We start from the raw sequence: 18,877 nt of genomic DNA, 5'->3' as shown, positions 1-18,877 counted from the left end.
GAATCGCTATATTTGGTTTGGTAAGGTTGGCGATCCAAATGGCAATTGTAGTTTTGGAAACTGCTGCGCGAAAGATCTCTGCGGATGAGCGGTCGATCCATCTCCTCAGGTCTTTCAGCCACGAGTTCTGGCGTCTTCCTACTGATCTTTTGCCCTGTACTTTTCCTTTCAGTATAACTTGAAGTAATTCATATCTTTCGCCTCTCAGCACATGACCCAAGTATTGCATTTTCCTCTCTTTGATTATTCTTAGTAATTTTCTTTGTTTACACATACGACGAAGTACCTCAACATTAGTAACTCTTTGTACCCATGGAATTCTCAACATTCGCCTGTATATATACATCTCAAAGGCATCTATTCTTTTTTCTATTTCAGAGTCCATTGTCCAACTTTCACAGCCATACAGTAAGACAGAAAAAACGTAACATCTGATCATTCGGATTCTAAGCTGTAGACTAAGGTCTGATCTTGTTGACATAAATAATAAACAAAAGAGGTCCTAAGACCGAACCTTGTGGGGCATGTTTCACGGATAGAAAATCGGAGAGATGACCTTTAGACACTACCGCCTGGTGTCTGCCACATAGATAAGAAGTTATAAGCTTATGAGGGATACCTCTGATTCCATAGTAGTGAAGCAAAATGTCGTGTGAAACGCAATCAAAAGACTTCGACAAGTCGCAAAGAGAAATTGCTATGCAATTGCCGAGTTCAAGCCCCTCAATCACCTCGCTCACAACATTAAATACCGCGTTCGTAGTAGAACGAGCACTTCTGAATCCATATTGTGAGTTGCTAAAGTAATTATTTGACTCAAAGTAGGAATTAAATTGTTGTTTGATAACCTTTTCAATCACTTTCCCAAAAGTAGAAACAATGCTTATGGGTCTGTAATTGTCAGTTTTTGAGGAATCACCTTTTTTGTAGATTGGTAGTACTTTAGAGTATTTTAGTACTTCTGGAAATACTCCAATTGAAGTCTCCAATTGATACTCCAGAATTAAATTAATAAGATGAGTGAAAGGTGTTAAAACTATTTGGTAAGTTTCTTTTAAAATTTTGCTATTAACTTCGTAAACGTCCCTACAATTAGAATTACTAAGTAACTTTATTATTTGAGAGACCTCTTCTTTCAGAACGGGACGAAAAAAAAGGACTTGCTCGGAGAAGGATAATTTCTATAATTGACGAGAACATCGACGTTAATATTGGAAAGAGATGTAATTGAATTCTCTGCAACTGTAGTAAAAAATTGATTCATTTCGTCTGGAGGTAGATCAGGTTGTACCGAACTGGATCTTGTGTAGTTTCTTTCGAAATTTACTATTTTCCAGCAGTCTTTAGGTTTATTATTGGAATTAGTAATAAAATTACAGTAAGCTGACTTTTTAGCAATTTTTAATTGCCGATTATATTCAACTTTTTGTTGTTTATATACTTTGAACAAATCGGGATCCTTAGTGGCATCTGCAATGTGTTTAACAAGAGAAAGATTGGATTTGTAAGGCCTTAATTCATTATTAAACCATTGCACAGGTGTTTTTTCAGCCATTTTTCGTACTTTTTTAGTGGAAAATGCTTTAATATTAAATTGTTATAAGTTTCGGTAAGAAAGACTGTTAAAAATTCAGAATCATTATTAATATCATAGAAAAAGACCATATTTTTGTACTAGCTAGCGCACGTTTAAGCTTCTGTAAACTAGAAGAAGTAATAAACCGTTGAAATGTTTGATAAGAGTCAACAACTTTATGCTCAGAGTTAATAAATAAAAACTGAGCTCGATGGTCAGAAAAACAAGGTTCAAATACGCCCACTCTGTAGATAGTTTCAGAAAAATTTGTCATAATGTTATCGATCCAACTACTGGACTGGGATGTGATTCTAGTATAATCGTTTATAGTTGTTTTTAGACCAAAAGATGTTAATAGATTTTAAATATAAAAAAAAGATTCAGATTCAAGTTTTAAATTTATATTAAAATCACCAAGTATGATAAGATTGTCTGCTTTACTAAGCAAGGATGTTATGACATTTTCAAAATTCACCAAAAATAAGTCAAAGTCACCCTTACCCGATCTGTATACAGTTAAAATATTGGTTTTTATTGAAGGTACATAAATTGCACAAAACTCAGAACTTTGCTCTACATTATATTCATTTAGATTAAGAGAAGAATACATAAGATTTTCTTTTACATAAATTGCAACTCCGCCTTTTTTCTTTTTTACCCTACAAAAGAAATTAGCTAATGAAAAGCCGGAGATATTAATTAATTTTAAATTTTCTTCACTTTGCCAGTGCTCCGAAAAACATATCACGTCATATAATTTTTGATCCGCAAGAAAAGCATTTATCGTATCGACTTTATTTGAAATACACTGCACATTAACATGAAACATGATTATCGTACATTTTGGAATTAGTTTATTTTGATAAAATTTTGCAGAAGCTTCTAGGTTTCGTCCTCCGTCTTCTTTTTGTGCTAAAAATTTCTGTTTGAAGTTATATTATATATATATATATATATATATATATATATATATATATATATATATATATATATATATATATATATATAGTTATATATATATTATATATTATATATATATATATGGTCTTATATACAGCTGTTACAGATTTTCATAATGTTGAAGGCAGTCTAAATTTTTTATTATTTATTTAACATTTTTTACGCCTTTATTTTAAATTTGTCATCTTTTTATTACTTTCAATTTGCTTCAACATACGTTATCTAAATTGGGTCATTGATTAACATGCATAATTCACATGCTTTATTAAAACTAAAACGAGATTTTGAATTGTTGGTTTTGGAATATCCTTCCATAATAATCACAGCATTTGGCCTATAATTTCGACATGATTTCACAAACTCATCTAAACAGCATTGCGAATTACGTTTCTCGTCTAATGAATTTCTAAAATTGTACCAAATATTTCACGAGCGGCGTTTGAAGTTCTGTCGGAAACTACAGCAGATATTTCCATCATCCCCGATTTATAAACGCCAAATGCATTTACACTAAAAGTTGAGAAATTAACATGCTTTAGCTAAAGCTGCTCATACGTTCAGTGGTGTAATCTGGCATAAAAGCGGATTAATATACATTAGAAACGAAAATCTAACTAGCTAATATTGCAAAACACACAATACCGTTAACCGTGAAAAATTTAATACTAGTTTTGGAGTTTGATGAAAGAGCTAAGCGAATGTGAATGCAAAATAGAGATAAATAGTAACATTAATTAGTCTAAAACTATGTATTAGAACAATTTGACACCCACATCGAATAAGGTTGTAACTAATTTTTAGCGATTTTACAGGAGAGATAAAAAACGAAAACATATATTTTTAATAATTTGTTGTGAAATGATTAAACACTTTTACACTAATGTGATACGATATTTATAACATAATGAACGATTACTTTGAGATGTATGCTTTGTAATTTTATTAACTATTGTAAATCTTGAGTTTGATTGAGATACTACAACCTTGAGATTAAACATGACTCTTCGTAGAAAAAGGTTGTAACTCGCCTAACAACCATCACTCTCCGTGTTAATTACTATTCCGTTTTACCATTAAAAGATTGTACATTTTAAATAATTGGCATTTATTTATTTATCGTATGGCATACAATAAGAACACATATTTAAAAAGAAATATAAAACATTACATGCAGTATTACAAACGAACATCTAATGCATTAATATAGTCTAAAACATTTCCGGTCGCATTCAGGAACTCGTCAAAAACTCCAGGGAACCGCCTTCGGGGGCATTCTTCAACAATGTGACGGACGGTCTGTCGTTGCGCACCACAGTCACACTCCGGAGTAAGGGCTTTTCCCCATTTATGTAAGCTGTCAGCACATCTACCGCTTCTTGTTCTTATTCTGTTTAGCGTTGTCCATGTACTCCGGGTCAGTTCAAAGCCTGGCGGTTTCTGTTCGATACAGGCCATTTGCTGAGCTTCCTGTGGTGAGTCGCGCTCCCATTGTCTTCTCCAAGCGTTGGTGAGGTCGAAATGTTCCTGATGTAAGGAGGTGGCCCTTAACATGACAGGATATCTGGAGCGCAGTCTGTTCATTTCGATATCACGCCTATCATGGTGGATGGGTAGTTGATGGTTAGACTGCATTTTTCGATATTCTCTGAGAAGAGAGAGCCTTCTTCGTAGTTTCGGCGGTGGAATGTGACTCAGGATGGGAAGCCAATAGTTGGGAGTTGGTCTAATTGTACCTGAAATCATTCGCATTGTCTGGTTTAATTGGGTGTCAATAATCTTCGTGTGTTTGCTATTGAGCCATACTGGGGAAGCATATTCAGCTGTCGAGTATACAAGTCCGATAGCAGATAATCTGAGTACAGAGGCTGAGGACCCCCATGTGGTACCACATAGCTTTTGGATTATATTATTTCGCGTTTTCAGTTTTGCTGCCGTTCTTTGCAGGTGTTCTTTAAAACCCGAAGTTCTGTCAAGAGTCACTCCAAGATATTTTGGTGTTGTGTTATGAGTTAGTAGTCTATCTTCAAAGTGAACGGACAGTTTTTTGTTGGCTTGGGCATTATTTAGATGGAAACAGCACACTTCGGTTTTCGTCATATTAGGCCGTAGCCTCCATTTGCGAAAGTATTCTCCCATAATGGCAAGGTCATCCGTTAGTATTGTTTCTGTAACTGCCATGTTATTATGTCTTGCTGCAATGGCCCAGTCGTCAACGTAGCCCAATTTCTGAGAATTTGTCCTAGGTAGGTCCGCGATGTATAAATTAAACAGTAAGGGTGCCAAAACAGATCCCTGTGGCAGTCCATTGCTGAGCTTCATTTGGACACTTTTTGAGTTGCTCATTGTGACTTGGAAAGGTCTGTCGGTGAGCATGATATCAATGAGTCTAGTTATCTTTTGACACGGAATGCCACGGATTAGTTTGCAGATTAGTCCTTGTCTCCAGACGGTGTCGTATGCAGCTGATAGGTCAATGAAAGCAACGGATGTTTTTTGCTTTCTTTGAAAACCTGCTTCAATATGTGTTGTTAGGGATAGGATCTGATCTCTGCAGCTGCGGTTAGGTCTGAACCCTGCTTGCTCAATAGGTATCAATTCAAATATGTTATTACTAATTCTGTTGTAGATTAATCGTTCCAACAGTTTATAGACACAGCTCAGCAGTGCAATCGGTCGGTAGTTTTGAGGCTGGTCATTTGCCTTTCCCGGTTTTAATATGGCTATAATGGAGGCCCTTTTTAGTGAGTGGGGGATTTCCCCTGATTTTATCATATCTGTATAGAAATCAACCAGCCATTTCCTAGCATATTTGCCACAGTGGAGTAAAAATTCTGGATGAATTTTATCGAAGCCGGGTGCCTTTCCAGACTTAACTTCTGATATTGCTGAGTTAATTTCTTCTAGAGTAAACGCTTCAGAGTATTGAGATGTAAGCGGGCATTCAGACTTCAGTATTTTTAGTTCTTGCTTTACTTTGGTGGTGTGGTCACGATCTCTAGGTGCTCTTGAGGTAGCTACAATGTGGGAGGCCACTCTGTTGGGAACTATTGGTACTTTATCTCTAGTTGTGTGTCTGCTACTACCAAGTTTTCTAAGTAAGGACCATGCTTTCATGCTTGATTTACTAAAGTTTAGTTTTTCCACAGTTTCCATCCATTTTTGTCTTCTGGCTGCATCCAAACTATGCAGTAGTTCGTCCGCAATTTCTCGGTCTTGGCTTTTGTTGTATTCTTGATATAATTTCTCACATTTTTCATCCCATCCTGGGACATACTCTTTACGATATCCCCTGGGTATAGTTTTCTTCGCTGTAGAGATAACCGCGCCAACAAATCTCATGTAGTTTTCGCGTGTTGGGGTTATCCATCCCAAACATTTGTCCAATCTCTCAGTAAAAGTTGTCCAGTCTGCTTTTTTAAAGTTCCACCTAGGTCGAGGAAAAGATGTTATTATTGGTATTTTGATGCCAACTTCTATTACAACTGGTCTATGTTGGCTATGAGGAAAATCTGGGAGTACTGTACGTGAAGTTGCCAGGGGTTAATTGTTTTCATTTGTGGAGACAAAGCATAGGTCTGGATTGTATTCTCTTTTCCAGTCTGCAGATCGAAAAGTTCCCTGATCTTTAGCGTCAAAGACTAAATAAGTGTCAACCTCTTCGCTCCAGTTTAGCAAAGCCTTGCCGTTTTGATCACTTGGCCTATACTTCCAGAGTTCATGGTGACTGTTGAAATCTCCCACATAAACTGAGGGGTGTGGGTGGGTGAATAACATGCGGAGGCCACAGGACTGCCAGGGGTTTATAAATATTGCTGATAGTAATTTCGCCAATTTGTATGGTAACCGTATGAATGTTATTTATGTCTGATGTAGAACATACGTGTGCATTTTCTATTTTGTTTCGAACATAGGTTGCTACTCCATAAGCTGGATGGTAAGTTGCACCCAATAAATCATAGCCATGAATTCTTCCTCTAGCGAGAATTTGTTCTTCGTTTTCTACATGTGATTCCTAAATTGCGACCACGTCGATATTATTTTTGATGAGAACCTTTTGAAGGTACTCACACTTACTTCTACTAATACCTTCTATATTTAAATGGCAGATTCGAAAGCTTGGTCCGAGTTCTTTTGTCGCTTGGTCCTGAGAAGGTCTGTTTAAATTGTTAGTTGTAGGCATATCTATTATCTTATCGTGATGTGTTCTTGCCAGGAGATCTAGAGAGTCTAGATTATCTGGCTGCCTACAGTGTTAGTTCATTTAGCATTACCCAGGGTGCACGTGTATTATTCTACTACGGACGCGAACTAGCTTTACACCCCAAATAATTGGCAATGTAAATATTTCAATCACTTTTTCTGAAAAGGTAACATGTACATAAATGCAAAGTTTACAGGAATACAAAAAACTGATTTTCTTTAAAAATGATGTAGTTACAAAAATCTTTCAAATATATGAGTTGATAGTGTATGTGTTGTTTGCACAATGCCATGGTTGTCAATTGCTTAAAGTACACTATACAATAGAATATTTGTTTAAATATTTTACATATGTCATCTTTTCCAAACAAATGTGTGCAAGTCTAAGAAAAAATGGAGCAATCATTATTTTATTTCAGTTTAATTCAAATAATATAAAAAAAAATAATTTTGAAAATACAACTAATAAACTATACACTAATTAGAAATCCTCTTTTGCTGGTTCAGCTTGCTCTGTTGTAGGCCATGTGACAATCTGGGACCAATATTTCTTTTGTTCTACTGGAATATAAACCAACAGTTTCTTTAAGTCTTCAATTTTTTATGATTAATAGGCAATTTTCCGGAATATGGACGATATGAAACGCAGTCAGGAAGATTAACTCTACTTTCTTGTATTTTTGGCTAATCCAAAACACTCCTGGATTATTCCATCAATAAATGGAAGTGCAGTTACTTTGCCAGGAGTTTCCTTAAAATATCGAAATTTATAAAAATTGCTGACTTGAAAGGAAACATTTTTATCAGTGGCAATGTTCTTGCCATGGCTTGATATTGACAAAACTTGCTTCTTATAGTGTTGTGGCCACCATTTTTTGACGTCGATTACTTTCGTTCCAACGACTTTGTGAACACTATTTTTTTTTAATTTTTGAAGAAGTCTCAATGAGAGAGATATATTCATCATGAGAGTATATTCTATCATGTCTCCGTAGTTTTCTTTTCACAATTCCAATATCTCGATCACATTCATTAAAAGAATGTCCCCTCAGCGAAAAGTAATGTGTGATATTTTGTAACCGACCACTTGATGTTAGCGTTAACAAAAATCGTACTACGGTATTGTTTTTATTTTGGCCGGGGCATCCGTCTGAGGAAAGATACAACTCAGTTACCGTTAAGGGTACGTGTTCTTCAATAAAATTGAGCAAGTATTTACATACTTCATTTGGACCTTTCAGTGATTCTCCTTCTTGGTATGAATAAAACAAGGCTTTGTGGTTCTTTATAGCATTATTACAAAATTCATAAATCCATAGCTGCCTGTAGTAAAATACCTCTTGCACAAGAATATGGGGAAGAGGCAGATTCTGCATGCAGTCGATTGTTATTGCCATTAAATCCTCTCTTTCTCTGCACATTTTGCTTATTTCATCTATTTTTGCGTAGAATTTCTTTGCTCTTCTTTTATGCACTAGAAGCTCAGCTACAGCAACCCTTTTATCATTTTCATTTAAAAATGGATATGCTATCTTTGTTTTTAAATTTCCATACAGTAAACACACATTCACACCTTAGGTGGGCCAAACGAAAGATCGAAATTTTCTTTAAAATAGGAACAGAAGTAGTTATAATTTATGATTTTATCGGTGATATCCGGATTCCTCTCCAAAAACATTTCATGAATAATTTTAATGTTTAATGAAGCAGACAGGTATTTTTTTAATATTGTTTGAGTAGTGGACTTCTTTTTTAGGTAACGAATCAACAAATTCATGAATTCGATACAAGTAGTTGCTATCAATAGCATTATGCCTAGACGATATTGCTGTTCCTCATAAATCACGAGGAAGTTTATTCTGAGACTTTAGTTTGCATAGACGGTAAACTGTTTTTATTGTAATTTTATGCAAGCTTATGAAAGCTTTCTTGCATACTTCTTTTCTCTGCCCATTACTACAAACATAGTATTTACAAGAATAAATTTTATGCTTACTGGATGCTACGGATGCCTTATGGTTTCTAATGTTTTGCACCTGATTCGAGTCTATGAGACCATGCAGATATAGATCCTGCTCAGTTTTTTTTTAAAGTTGGTTAAGGTTGGCTATAATTTCCGCCTTGTTTTAACAAGAAAACATATGGCAACACTTCTTTAGACAGCTAAAAATATTTGAAATTTTTATAACTATGTACTCTTAAAACTGTACTATTTTTACTTCTCCACAGTTTACTCCTGTTTTTCTCTGAGGAACTTCTTTTTTAACATGATTTCCTTTTACCTTAGAATTTCGTATAACATTTTGTTTATAGTTGTCTGCATTCACAACACCTTTCCGCTTTTTTCGTATTATTTCATCTTCACTCTCGCTAATAGACGACATCACTGAGTATACTACAATAAACAACAGTCAAGTGAGCTAGTTGTACTTGCAAGAATTGGCGTGATATTATCATTCCAATACGTTACCGTCAGCCGAAAGCCGATCGTTACCAAACCAATTCAGTTGGTTTAGTTCGAAAAGGTAACATGGCCAACATTTGTTACCTTTTCTAACAAAATCAAAACTCAATGTCTATTTTTAATATGAACGAGATGAGATATGTTACGTTTTCAAACTACATACTGTGTAGGAACAATTTGTGAGCAATATTGCGTCAACAAGTGTATTTGGCGAAAAGTGTCATTTGTTCCCTTTTCGAAACAAGAGTGATTCAATTGGAAATTTGAAATTTTACAAAAACGCGCGGACAAAATTTCCGTACCGATATAAACTTCTCAATTTTTCAAAGACTTCTCACTCTTTTGTCCTAGCTCGCCCTTGCACCTCCCACAAATGATTTCTTTACATGAAGTGTCAGTCTGATCGTGTTTATTGCCATACCCTTTGCAATCCAGTATTAATACAAATTATACAAATTCCTAAATGTATGCAATTGTTTTACTATTTTTATCCTCTTGTTTACAGAATTGTCAATCTTTTAATTTGCGATGGATTTATTAAACAATTTTTAACACTTTTGAACCCACTGTATAATGTATACTGCTGGTTTTAGAAGCTACGGGGCAAATAAACGTACCGGATGAGAAATTGCCTCACGTTAGACGTTCTCCCAACGACACCCTCGAGACACTTAGATATATTCCATAAAATTATTTCTTACGTTTATATGCACAGCTCTGCAGACGTCGACACATTTTTCTAGACACTCGAGAAAAATAAAAAAGTAAACCGTCAACCAAACAGAAGACGCAGCATACAAAAGTAAACGGAAAAATTTTAATTAGACAAAAAGTAGAAAAGGAGAAACGTTGGATTTTTTTTCTATTTTTTAAGTGATTTATGTCACTGTTTCTACATAAACCTACAGTATATTATAATTTTAACATGAATTTTCAAACATATATATATATATATATATATATATATATATATATATATTATTTGAATATTTTTGGACTGTATATCTTTATAAATTAACTCTAAATTGTCTGTTGTTTAATTGCAGAACTATCTAGTAGATTGCTGACGATTATTTGAGTTTTAAGATATTTTTGTAAAATTTTTTGTAAAAAAACAGTAAGAAATAGCTGAAATTTTAGCTTATTACATTTTTAAAAACTTTTATGTCATTCGCTTGTAAGTAGGCTTACTGAGAAGATGGTAAAAACACAAGTTAAACTTAGGTACCAAGAACTTTATGTAGTTGATCAAGAATAAGTCTTTATATTTTAAGTTATTCACAATATAATATACAAGTAGCATTGCTTGCATGTTCCGTCTCTGTTTCAGTGTAACAAATTTGAAAGTTTCAAGCATACTCCGATAAGACACCAAGTATGGATAAGAATTATATTTTGTAACATAGATATCTTAAAAACCGTTTCTGTACCTGTTCAATTAAATCTATATTTACTTCTGCATGGGGTGACCAAACTACAGAAGCATACTCAAGATGTGGTGTTTTTTTTTTTTTATTTAAATTTACGTGTCTAGACAACTATGGTCATTGACACGGGAACAAACAAAATCGGTATTTACAATATATGATTAAGCTACAGTTTTGGTACTTTCACAAAATTCGTAAATATTTTATATTAAATTATATAATTTAGAGTCTCTTAAAAAAATAATCAAAGAGTTCATTGAACCAGGTGAACTAAGTATATCACTAAGGGTACCACTAATGTTATGCCGTCGTCGGGTGGAGCTGAAAGTACTGCATTCAAGTAGGATATGCTGTATGGAAAGCCGCGTGTTGTTGCAGCGTTCGCAGACTGGTGGATTTCCAGAACTCATGAGGTAACCATGCGTGAGACGAGTGTGTTCTATTCTTATTCGTCTGATTATGGCTTTGTCTCTTCTTTTTTGTATGGGAATTTGCAGTGGTCGAATTATTGGTTGTATTTGATGTAATTTGGATGTGCTTCTACTCCATTGATCTTGCCAATTTTCCAAGACTGATTGCCTGAAGAGATATTTTAGGTCCTGATGGAGCTGTATCCTTTCAACTGGATGATCAGGGCAATTAGCTTCTTTCGCCGCTTGGTCCGCTTTCTCGTTACCAATAACACCTACGTGCGAAGGAACCCAGATTATGGAGACTGAGGTGCCCGAAGTTAACAACTGATGACAGTGAGCGTGTACCTTATTGACTATTGGGTGTTGTGATCTTAGGGTTTTTAGTGAATGTATCGATGACAGAGAGTCGGTGCATATGGCTATACGTTTGCTGCTTTTTGGTGTGACTTCTAGCGCCTTGTTTATTCCATATAATTCCGCTGTATGTATACTGCAGATAGTAGGGAGGCGAAATGACGCTATTGTTTCATTTGTTGTAGTAACAGCACAGCTTGTACCATGTTCATCTTTACTGGCGTCTGTGTATAAGATTGTATCAAACTTTTCCATGTCAATCATTTTGTTAAACTCTTGTCTAAACATACTAATAGGGGTTTCCTTTTTGTCGTATCTACATAGACTAATGTTAAAACTAGGCTGCTTTCTGGTCCAAGGCGGGGTATGAGGGATACAGATCGGGGTCATATGTGAAAAATCTGTGTTGTTAATTAACTGGTGTAATTTGCAGTCAAATGGGTATACAAACCTAAGTTTTTCTGTTGGCTTTATTACTGTGTGTCTGGCAACAAGCTTGGCAGCTGGATTTGAGGGGTTGGCAGAGACCTTTGCAAAGTAATTCAGAAGTATTCTTTGTCTCCTATAGGTCAGTGGAGGTTCATAGGCTTCAACATGAATGCTTTCAGATGGGCTAGATCTAAAAGCACAAGATGTGGTGTTACCAAGGAATTATATAGTTTAATTATGCCATCTATCATCTTAAATGTTTGTTGTTTCTAATTATAAATCCTAACATCCTAAAAGCTTTATTAGTAGCAACGTGATAGTCATCATTGAAGTGCAAGCTTTGCTGAAAATTCACACCAAGATCTTTACACACGGATTATCTGGACAATTCTCTTTTATTAATATAATAAACCATTTTAGTAAAGTTTCTGTTACGTGTGAAGGTTATCACTGAACACTTTTTAACATTTAAATCCATTCTATTTATCTGAAACCAATTAGATACAGCATTCAAATCTAGTTGTCATAGTTGGCAATCACATTGATCTTCTACATATGTAAACATCTTAAAATGATCTGCAAACCTTAAACAAGTGGAAAATTGGAGACAACTAAGAAGATCATTTATAAAGCAAGCAAATAAGAGTGGTCTAAGGTTGCTGCTCTGAGTAATTCTAGAAGTTACGGAATATTTCTCTGAGAAAAAATTACCAACTCTAACTTACTGACTTTTATCTGCTAGGTACGAATTCAAAAATGTTAATGCATTAATTGAGAGGCCAAAGGTGGCCAGTTTTGCTAGTAATAGACCATGATCAACTATAATCAAATACTGTTGCACAATCAGTGAAGATTACATCCATTTGCCTCTTAGTATTTATGGCATCTGCAGAAGATTGTGTGAAAATACATAAATTTGTAAGTGTTCATCTATCCGGTAGAAATCCATGTTGATATTCATTAAAAGATTTAATAAAATGTTTTAATAAGTTTTAAACACTAATTAGTCTATAATTTTTTACATCATTAATATTACCAGATTTAAAAGTAGGAAATGTAATGGTATCTTTTAATTTTTTAGGAAAGGTATTAGCTTTTAAAGCTAGATTAAATATAACTTGTAATGCTTCAACAAGTTGGTCAATACACCCCTTATAGATAAGGTAGATTATCTTTACCTGTACATTTCTTGGGTTTTAATCTCTTTACACCAGCTCTAATGGCTTCTTCAGTTATCTCATCAAACTTTAGAATACCATGAAACTTAGGTATCTTTATATAGGATGAGATGCTATAGACTGACTTAAAGTATAGTGCAAAAGCATTAGACACTCCATTAGAACCAGTGTAAATATTGTTTACTAACTTAATTTCTGATGGTATACCCCTGGAACTACTTCTGGATTTCACAAATGACCAAAAACATTTGTTTCTACAGTGTCATAATATTTTATATACTCAGATATTGTTTGCATTTTAATGGACTTTCTAAGACAGTTGTACTCATTCTTGATTTGGATATTGACATGTCCACCCTGTACCTGCCTATATAGTTTGTTCTTCTTCTTGATTTTACAAATTAAATCTTGAGAAAAATATTTAGGAAAACTGTATTTACTATAACTATTGTTAGATTTTTGTCTTTTAGGTACTGCTTGTTTAATACATTCAAAAATTTTATCATAGAAGGTTTGTATAGCATTATATACATCATTGGTATGCTTTAATCCATCCCAATTTATTGATCTAATTAGATTATACAAAAGCAGAAAATTTCCCTTAGAATAATCATATTCAAAAGATGAATGAATTTTATATTTGAGACTTTTGAGCTGCACTGTCAAGTTAAGAGAAGGATGATAGTTACCCTCCTGAACAAATGAATCACTACTTCTATAGAGCGTTTCACGTTAAGAAAATAACATTGCGGAGATAGGGCCATGTATTTCTTATGGACGATAGAAGCGCAGCGATGCCACGATGAACACAAGCACGATTAGGGGTTGTATAAATTTGTATTTTGTTTTCACAGACATGAATTAAATTAATGTTTTTTAACGTAATTGACCAAAAATGCCCAATCGAAACAAGAGATGAAAAGTAGGGAAAATGATTTTAATTAAATAAATAGTATTTACAAAAGATAATTTTATTTTATCTTATTTTAATTATAGTAACGACAGTTTATTTGTTTTTCGGTAAGAATATCATATACCATGAATCATAGAAATCAGTAGAAAATATTGCTTAGTTAAATCATGCACTTTGCCGGCTATTAAAGATTTAAAATCAAATAAACGGACCGCTTGGAATGCATATATCTAATTACTAATTGCAACTTAAAATAATACGGTGTACGTATGTCCATAATGATAATAAGGTTTTGTGGTTCTTCAGTTGTTATTCTGACTTTACAGTTAAATGTTAATTTAAAATGGAAATTCGAAAAATATATCGACAATCTAGTAAACCGCATGCCTGAGAGTTTTGGCAACACTGATCTCCATAAGCCTAATGTTATTTTCTTAACGTGGAACGCTGTATAGCACAAACCACATGAACATTGGATAGCACTAAATCTAACTTTCTACCCATATAATTTACTACTGAATGAAATAATGTACATGATAGTGAAATATATTTGCAACAATTAATTTTAAAGCAGTTTTTGTTACAGCAGCCCTTTAAAAATGGTTTTTTGTGATTTACTCAAAACTATAATTTCTGTTGTCTCAAAACTCATGTTGTTTCTGAAATGACCGATTCATATAAATGCTTTAGTAATTTTACTATACATTTAATTATTTTTTTTGCCCCAAATATCGAATTTGAACGTACAAAAATAACTTACTTTTGCTAATGCGACGGCAGGAAACGAATCCCACGCCAAATCGTGATCTTCACCTCTTTTTCCCAGTCTCTGACCTCGTAAAATACGTGCAGCCGTGGCAGTTGCAACGCCCATGCCATCCCCGACGAAAAGAACTACATTTTTGGCGAACGGTCGACGCTCTGTTTCCATCGAGTATTGCAGGCGTTTTCGAAGGGCTATCCTCGCTTGTTCGTACCAATATTCTTGATCTGAAACAACAACTGAACGTCAAAATAGAGACTAGGATACTTATAAAATAAAAATAAACATATATGATTATGATCTGCTTTTTTTTCTTATGATATAATTAAGCTGAGTTTTATTAATTAACTTAATTAATTATATAACTTTAATTATTAATTATAAAACAAATCAAAAAAAGAAATAAAATTATGCAATAATTTAAAATTCTCAGTCTTTATTTCGTGGCTTCTAGTATTTCTCAGTTGCTTGCTTTATCCAGGATAAACAAGAAAAACAAATATAGTAATTAAAAATTAAAAACTTTCTAATGTCATTTATTTATTATACCATAAAACATATAAAAAAGACCAAATGTTGTTCTAACTTTTATTATGTACAAACTTTCTTATACAATTGTCAGGAAAAAGAATCTTTAGTTTGGTTATCTCATTTTTGAAACAAGTTAATTTAATTTAATGTGAAATGTTCTCTTATTATTATTTATAAAAGAAAAACAAATTTTAATTTTGTACAAATATCTTTATAATTCTAAGAATTTATGGATACATATTTTATATCTCAATAATAACAAATTTATAGAACTTTCAAAAACAAATATAAATAATATATGGTACACAATACAAACACAACTCTTCTGTCACAAACACTTTGACTGACCTTTGGCTTTGCACATTACACATTTATCATACACTGGCCATTGAAAATTTATAGTCCCTTGGTCTTTTTCATAAAATCATAAAAAAATTGTTTTATTTTTAAGTTAATTTTGAGTTAAACCAATATATATATATATATATATATATATATATATATATATATATATATATATATATATATATATATATATATATATATATTAATGTGATATTAAAAGTCAGAGGTGCGCCAAGCAATTAATTAGCTAATTAATTAATTAATTAAACTTATTTAAATGATGCAATTATGATTTTATCACACTATTTAATTCTCTTATCTCAGGGTTATATTCGTGCTTCAATATCTATGCTTTACATATGATAGGTAAGGTCTAAGGAATATCGGAATAATAGTCATATATGATACAAAATTATATATTGAAATAAAATTCACACTCAAATATCTTAAACAAAAAATATCTCATATAAGGATTATCAAAATTTTGTTCTACGTACGTGAACCTTCAAAATTTAATGTTATAAATTAAAATTTCAAATCAAAATTGTTGTTCAATATCTCCTGATAAATATTTCTATCTTTTCTGAAGCAATTAAAAAAAAACTTTATTGATAAAGAAAAACTGACGACTGTTAAAAAAAACTATCTCTCTGATGATAAGTTGTCCAAATCCTTGTTCCTTGTAGCCTACACTATCTATTCTTAGCAGTTCCCTAGGTAATCAGCAATCTTACAACAAATTATTGCGAGCCTCTCGTCTTCAATGATCTCCTTCAGATGCATGTATCGTTCAAAAAAAAACGCTAGCCTCTTCTCCTCTCGATAAACTGAATCTCTCGTTCCGGCCTGAACAGTGACTCTTGGAATATATAAGTAGAAAAGTATGACTAACAATATTTTACTGGATCAGCTTCCGTCAGGATACACTTAGTCCACGAAAACTCACAAACATTCACTTCTAATGCTTACTATCATTTGGGAACCGCCAAAGAACTACGACTGTTCGCCTTGCACCCTTGGAAAACAACTGATAATCTTTTTTTCCTCTAAAATCTAGCTAAACTCTCAATCATCTATCTCTCCCACTTTTTTTCACTCTTTGCCAATCAAAGTTCGTCATATTTATTCCATTTAGATAACAAACAACAACCTTAACTACAATTATAACTTTCCTAAAAACTATTAACATGTTAATCGTTTCTACAAATTCTTAAAAACTAACGGAGAAATATAATTTCTAAATTCTACCCTATTCGATTGTCTTTATTCACTGTACAAGTGCGTTTGGAAAACCCAGTCGTATTGTTCAATTCACTACGTTCACTCAAATATATTTTACAAAGAAAATAATTTATGCATATCTTAAATTTTGTTTACTACAGGTAATCCAAAGATAATGGACTTTCGTTTCTTTGAAATATCTTTTATAGTTTATCAGTTGAAATATTTTGAATTATTATATTTTATAATTTGAAATATATTAAGAGCAAACCAATATTATTTTTAACTTTTACATATCATCTCTCCAGGATAGCTTGAAAAACTATTTAGATGGTCTATTTAGTAATTTTAATTTTATCTTTGGCGGATAAAATGAATCATAACAATATATACATATCAATTATTATTCTAAACAAAACAAAAATTATTTGCTAGATTTACTTTATTAAAAATGCAATCATAAATTGTTAGGGGAATTAGTCCATTTTCTGTACACATTGAACAGTTTTAGTTTGATTGTTTATGAATTTCATGTCCTTTTTAGCATTTATTTATTCTAGTCAATCAATATTTATTGTTTTAAATATTGCATGCAATAGTAATAGGTTAAATAAATATTATTTACATTTAAATTTTTATAAAATGTCAACTTTATGAAACAAATAATTTTAGCATCCTTTTGGCATCATGTAAATTTTCCATTCGTATTTTGTTACTGTATAGAATATGTTTATTGAAATATTTTGTACACATTCTTAATAAATACATAAATAATAATCATACAGCCTTAAATATAATGACTTTGTATAATGAGACAAGGTTAAGTTGGAGAATATGTCGAAAAATATTGGCTTGGTTTCAGAAACACCAGGGACATATAATTAATAATAATAAATACTTTCTTTTCAGCTATATCCATGCAAATTACCATACATCATCACTCTCTAATAAAAGACTCTTTAAGTCTGCTTTTGATCATCTTTTAAACGCCAATGAAATACATGTTATACCTCTTTACAGAACAAGGAAGAACCACTAGATTATAGCAACATGTGCGAGATTATTATTTATGTAGTACAAAGAACGTAGCATTATCGTTACATTTATTATAAAATAATGTTTTGAACAAAAAAGGACTTTTATAAGTCTCTCAATTATTTTGGATAGTACGGGTAATAAGGCAATAGATTTATAGTTGAAGGCATTCGATTTTTCAACAACCTTATGAAGAGGAATAATAATGGCTGTCTTTAGACACTCTGGAAATATACCTTTTTCAAAGGAATCATTGATTAGTAGAACCAGGACTTCCAGCACATTTTTTGGGATGTTTAAGAAAATTTTTATAGATTAGTAGGATATTTATTTTGGTTTCGACAATTATCTTCCGGATTTATGATCAGATGTCGCTATTGCATCTATATCGAAGCTATTTTAGTGTTGATTTTACTACGACGGAAAAGATTGTTTTCACGTTCAGAGCGTTTGTAAATAGCCGCTCTGTCGATTTCTTTTAGGATGAAATACGAATAAGAGGATATACAGACGCACTGTACATGAAATCAAATCTTAACTGTCTTTCCTTTTATCTCGACTAGAAACCAATTCGCTAAGGATTTTTGCTTAGTTGAGGAGATATGTGGAATGTAATTTTAGATTCCCCGTGTCTTTAATTACATCTTTATCACAGTGGCGCACCGAGGGGGGGTTTTGGGGGTTAAAACCCCCCTTAGGACCGTATTCCGACACTGTTACTTACACATTTTAAGGACTCAAAATGGAGGTAACACCATAAAAAAAATTTTGGTGACCAACCAAAACCCTCCCCCCAGCGGCAAATTCTAGGTGCGCTACTGCTTTATTAACGTTTGTTTTGCCTTGCAATTCTTAGAAGACACAGATTAAAGCAGAAATCTGAATAATTCGGTTTCGAAAATTAGTTTTCGGATTTGTAACGAAAGTATTTACCTATAAAAGCTTCTAACTCTTCCAGTGATATTTCTTATACAGTTAACATTTTTTCTTTACATATGTGACCACGTTCTCTGTTAGTTTCCACTAAGAGTAAATTGAGCATTTCTTCAGTGAAAAACAATCTCATTG

The 18,877-nt window shown here is 32.9% G+C and overlaps 1 protein-coding gene across 2 annotated transcripts in view; it reads right to left on the bottom strand.

Annotated features, from left to right (window-relative positions):
• LOC140439043 (alkaline phosphatase-like) overlaps positions 1 to 18,877 on the bottom strand; it is a 586,651-nt gene that overhangs the window by 174,575 nt on the left and 393,199 nt on the right. For both annotated transcript variants that reach the window (XM_072528682.1, XM_072528683.1), the window contains one exon: positions 14,675 to 14,904. In XM_072528682.1, coding sequence (XP_072384783.1) covers positions 14,675 to 14,904 — 230 coding nt within the window. The remainder of the gene's footprint in view (positions 1 to 14,674; positions 14,905 to 18,877) is intronic.

The sequence above is a fragment of the Diabrotica undecimpunctata genome, chromosome 4 (assembly GCF_040954645.1).
Source record: "Diabrotica undecimpunctata isolate CICGRU chromosome 4, icDiaUnde3, whole genome shotgun sequence".
NCBI lineage: Eukaryota > Metazoa > Arthropoda > Insecta > Coleoptera > Chrysomelidae > Diabrotica > Diabrotica undecimpunctata.
Note: the sequence above shows the minus strand (reverse complement) of the source record. Positions and strands in the feature narration are given on the sequence as shown.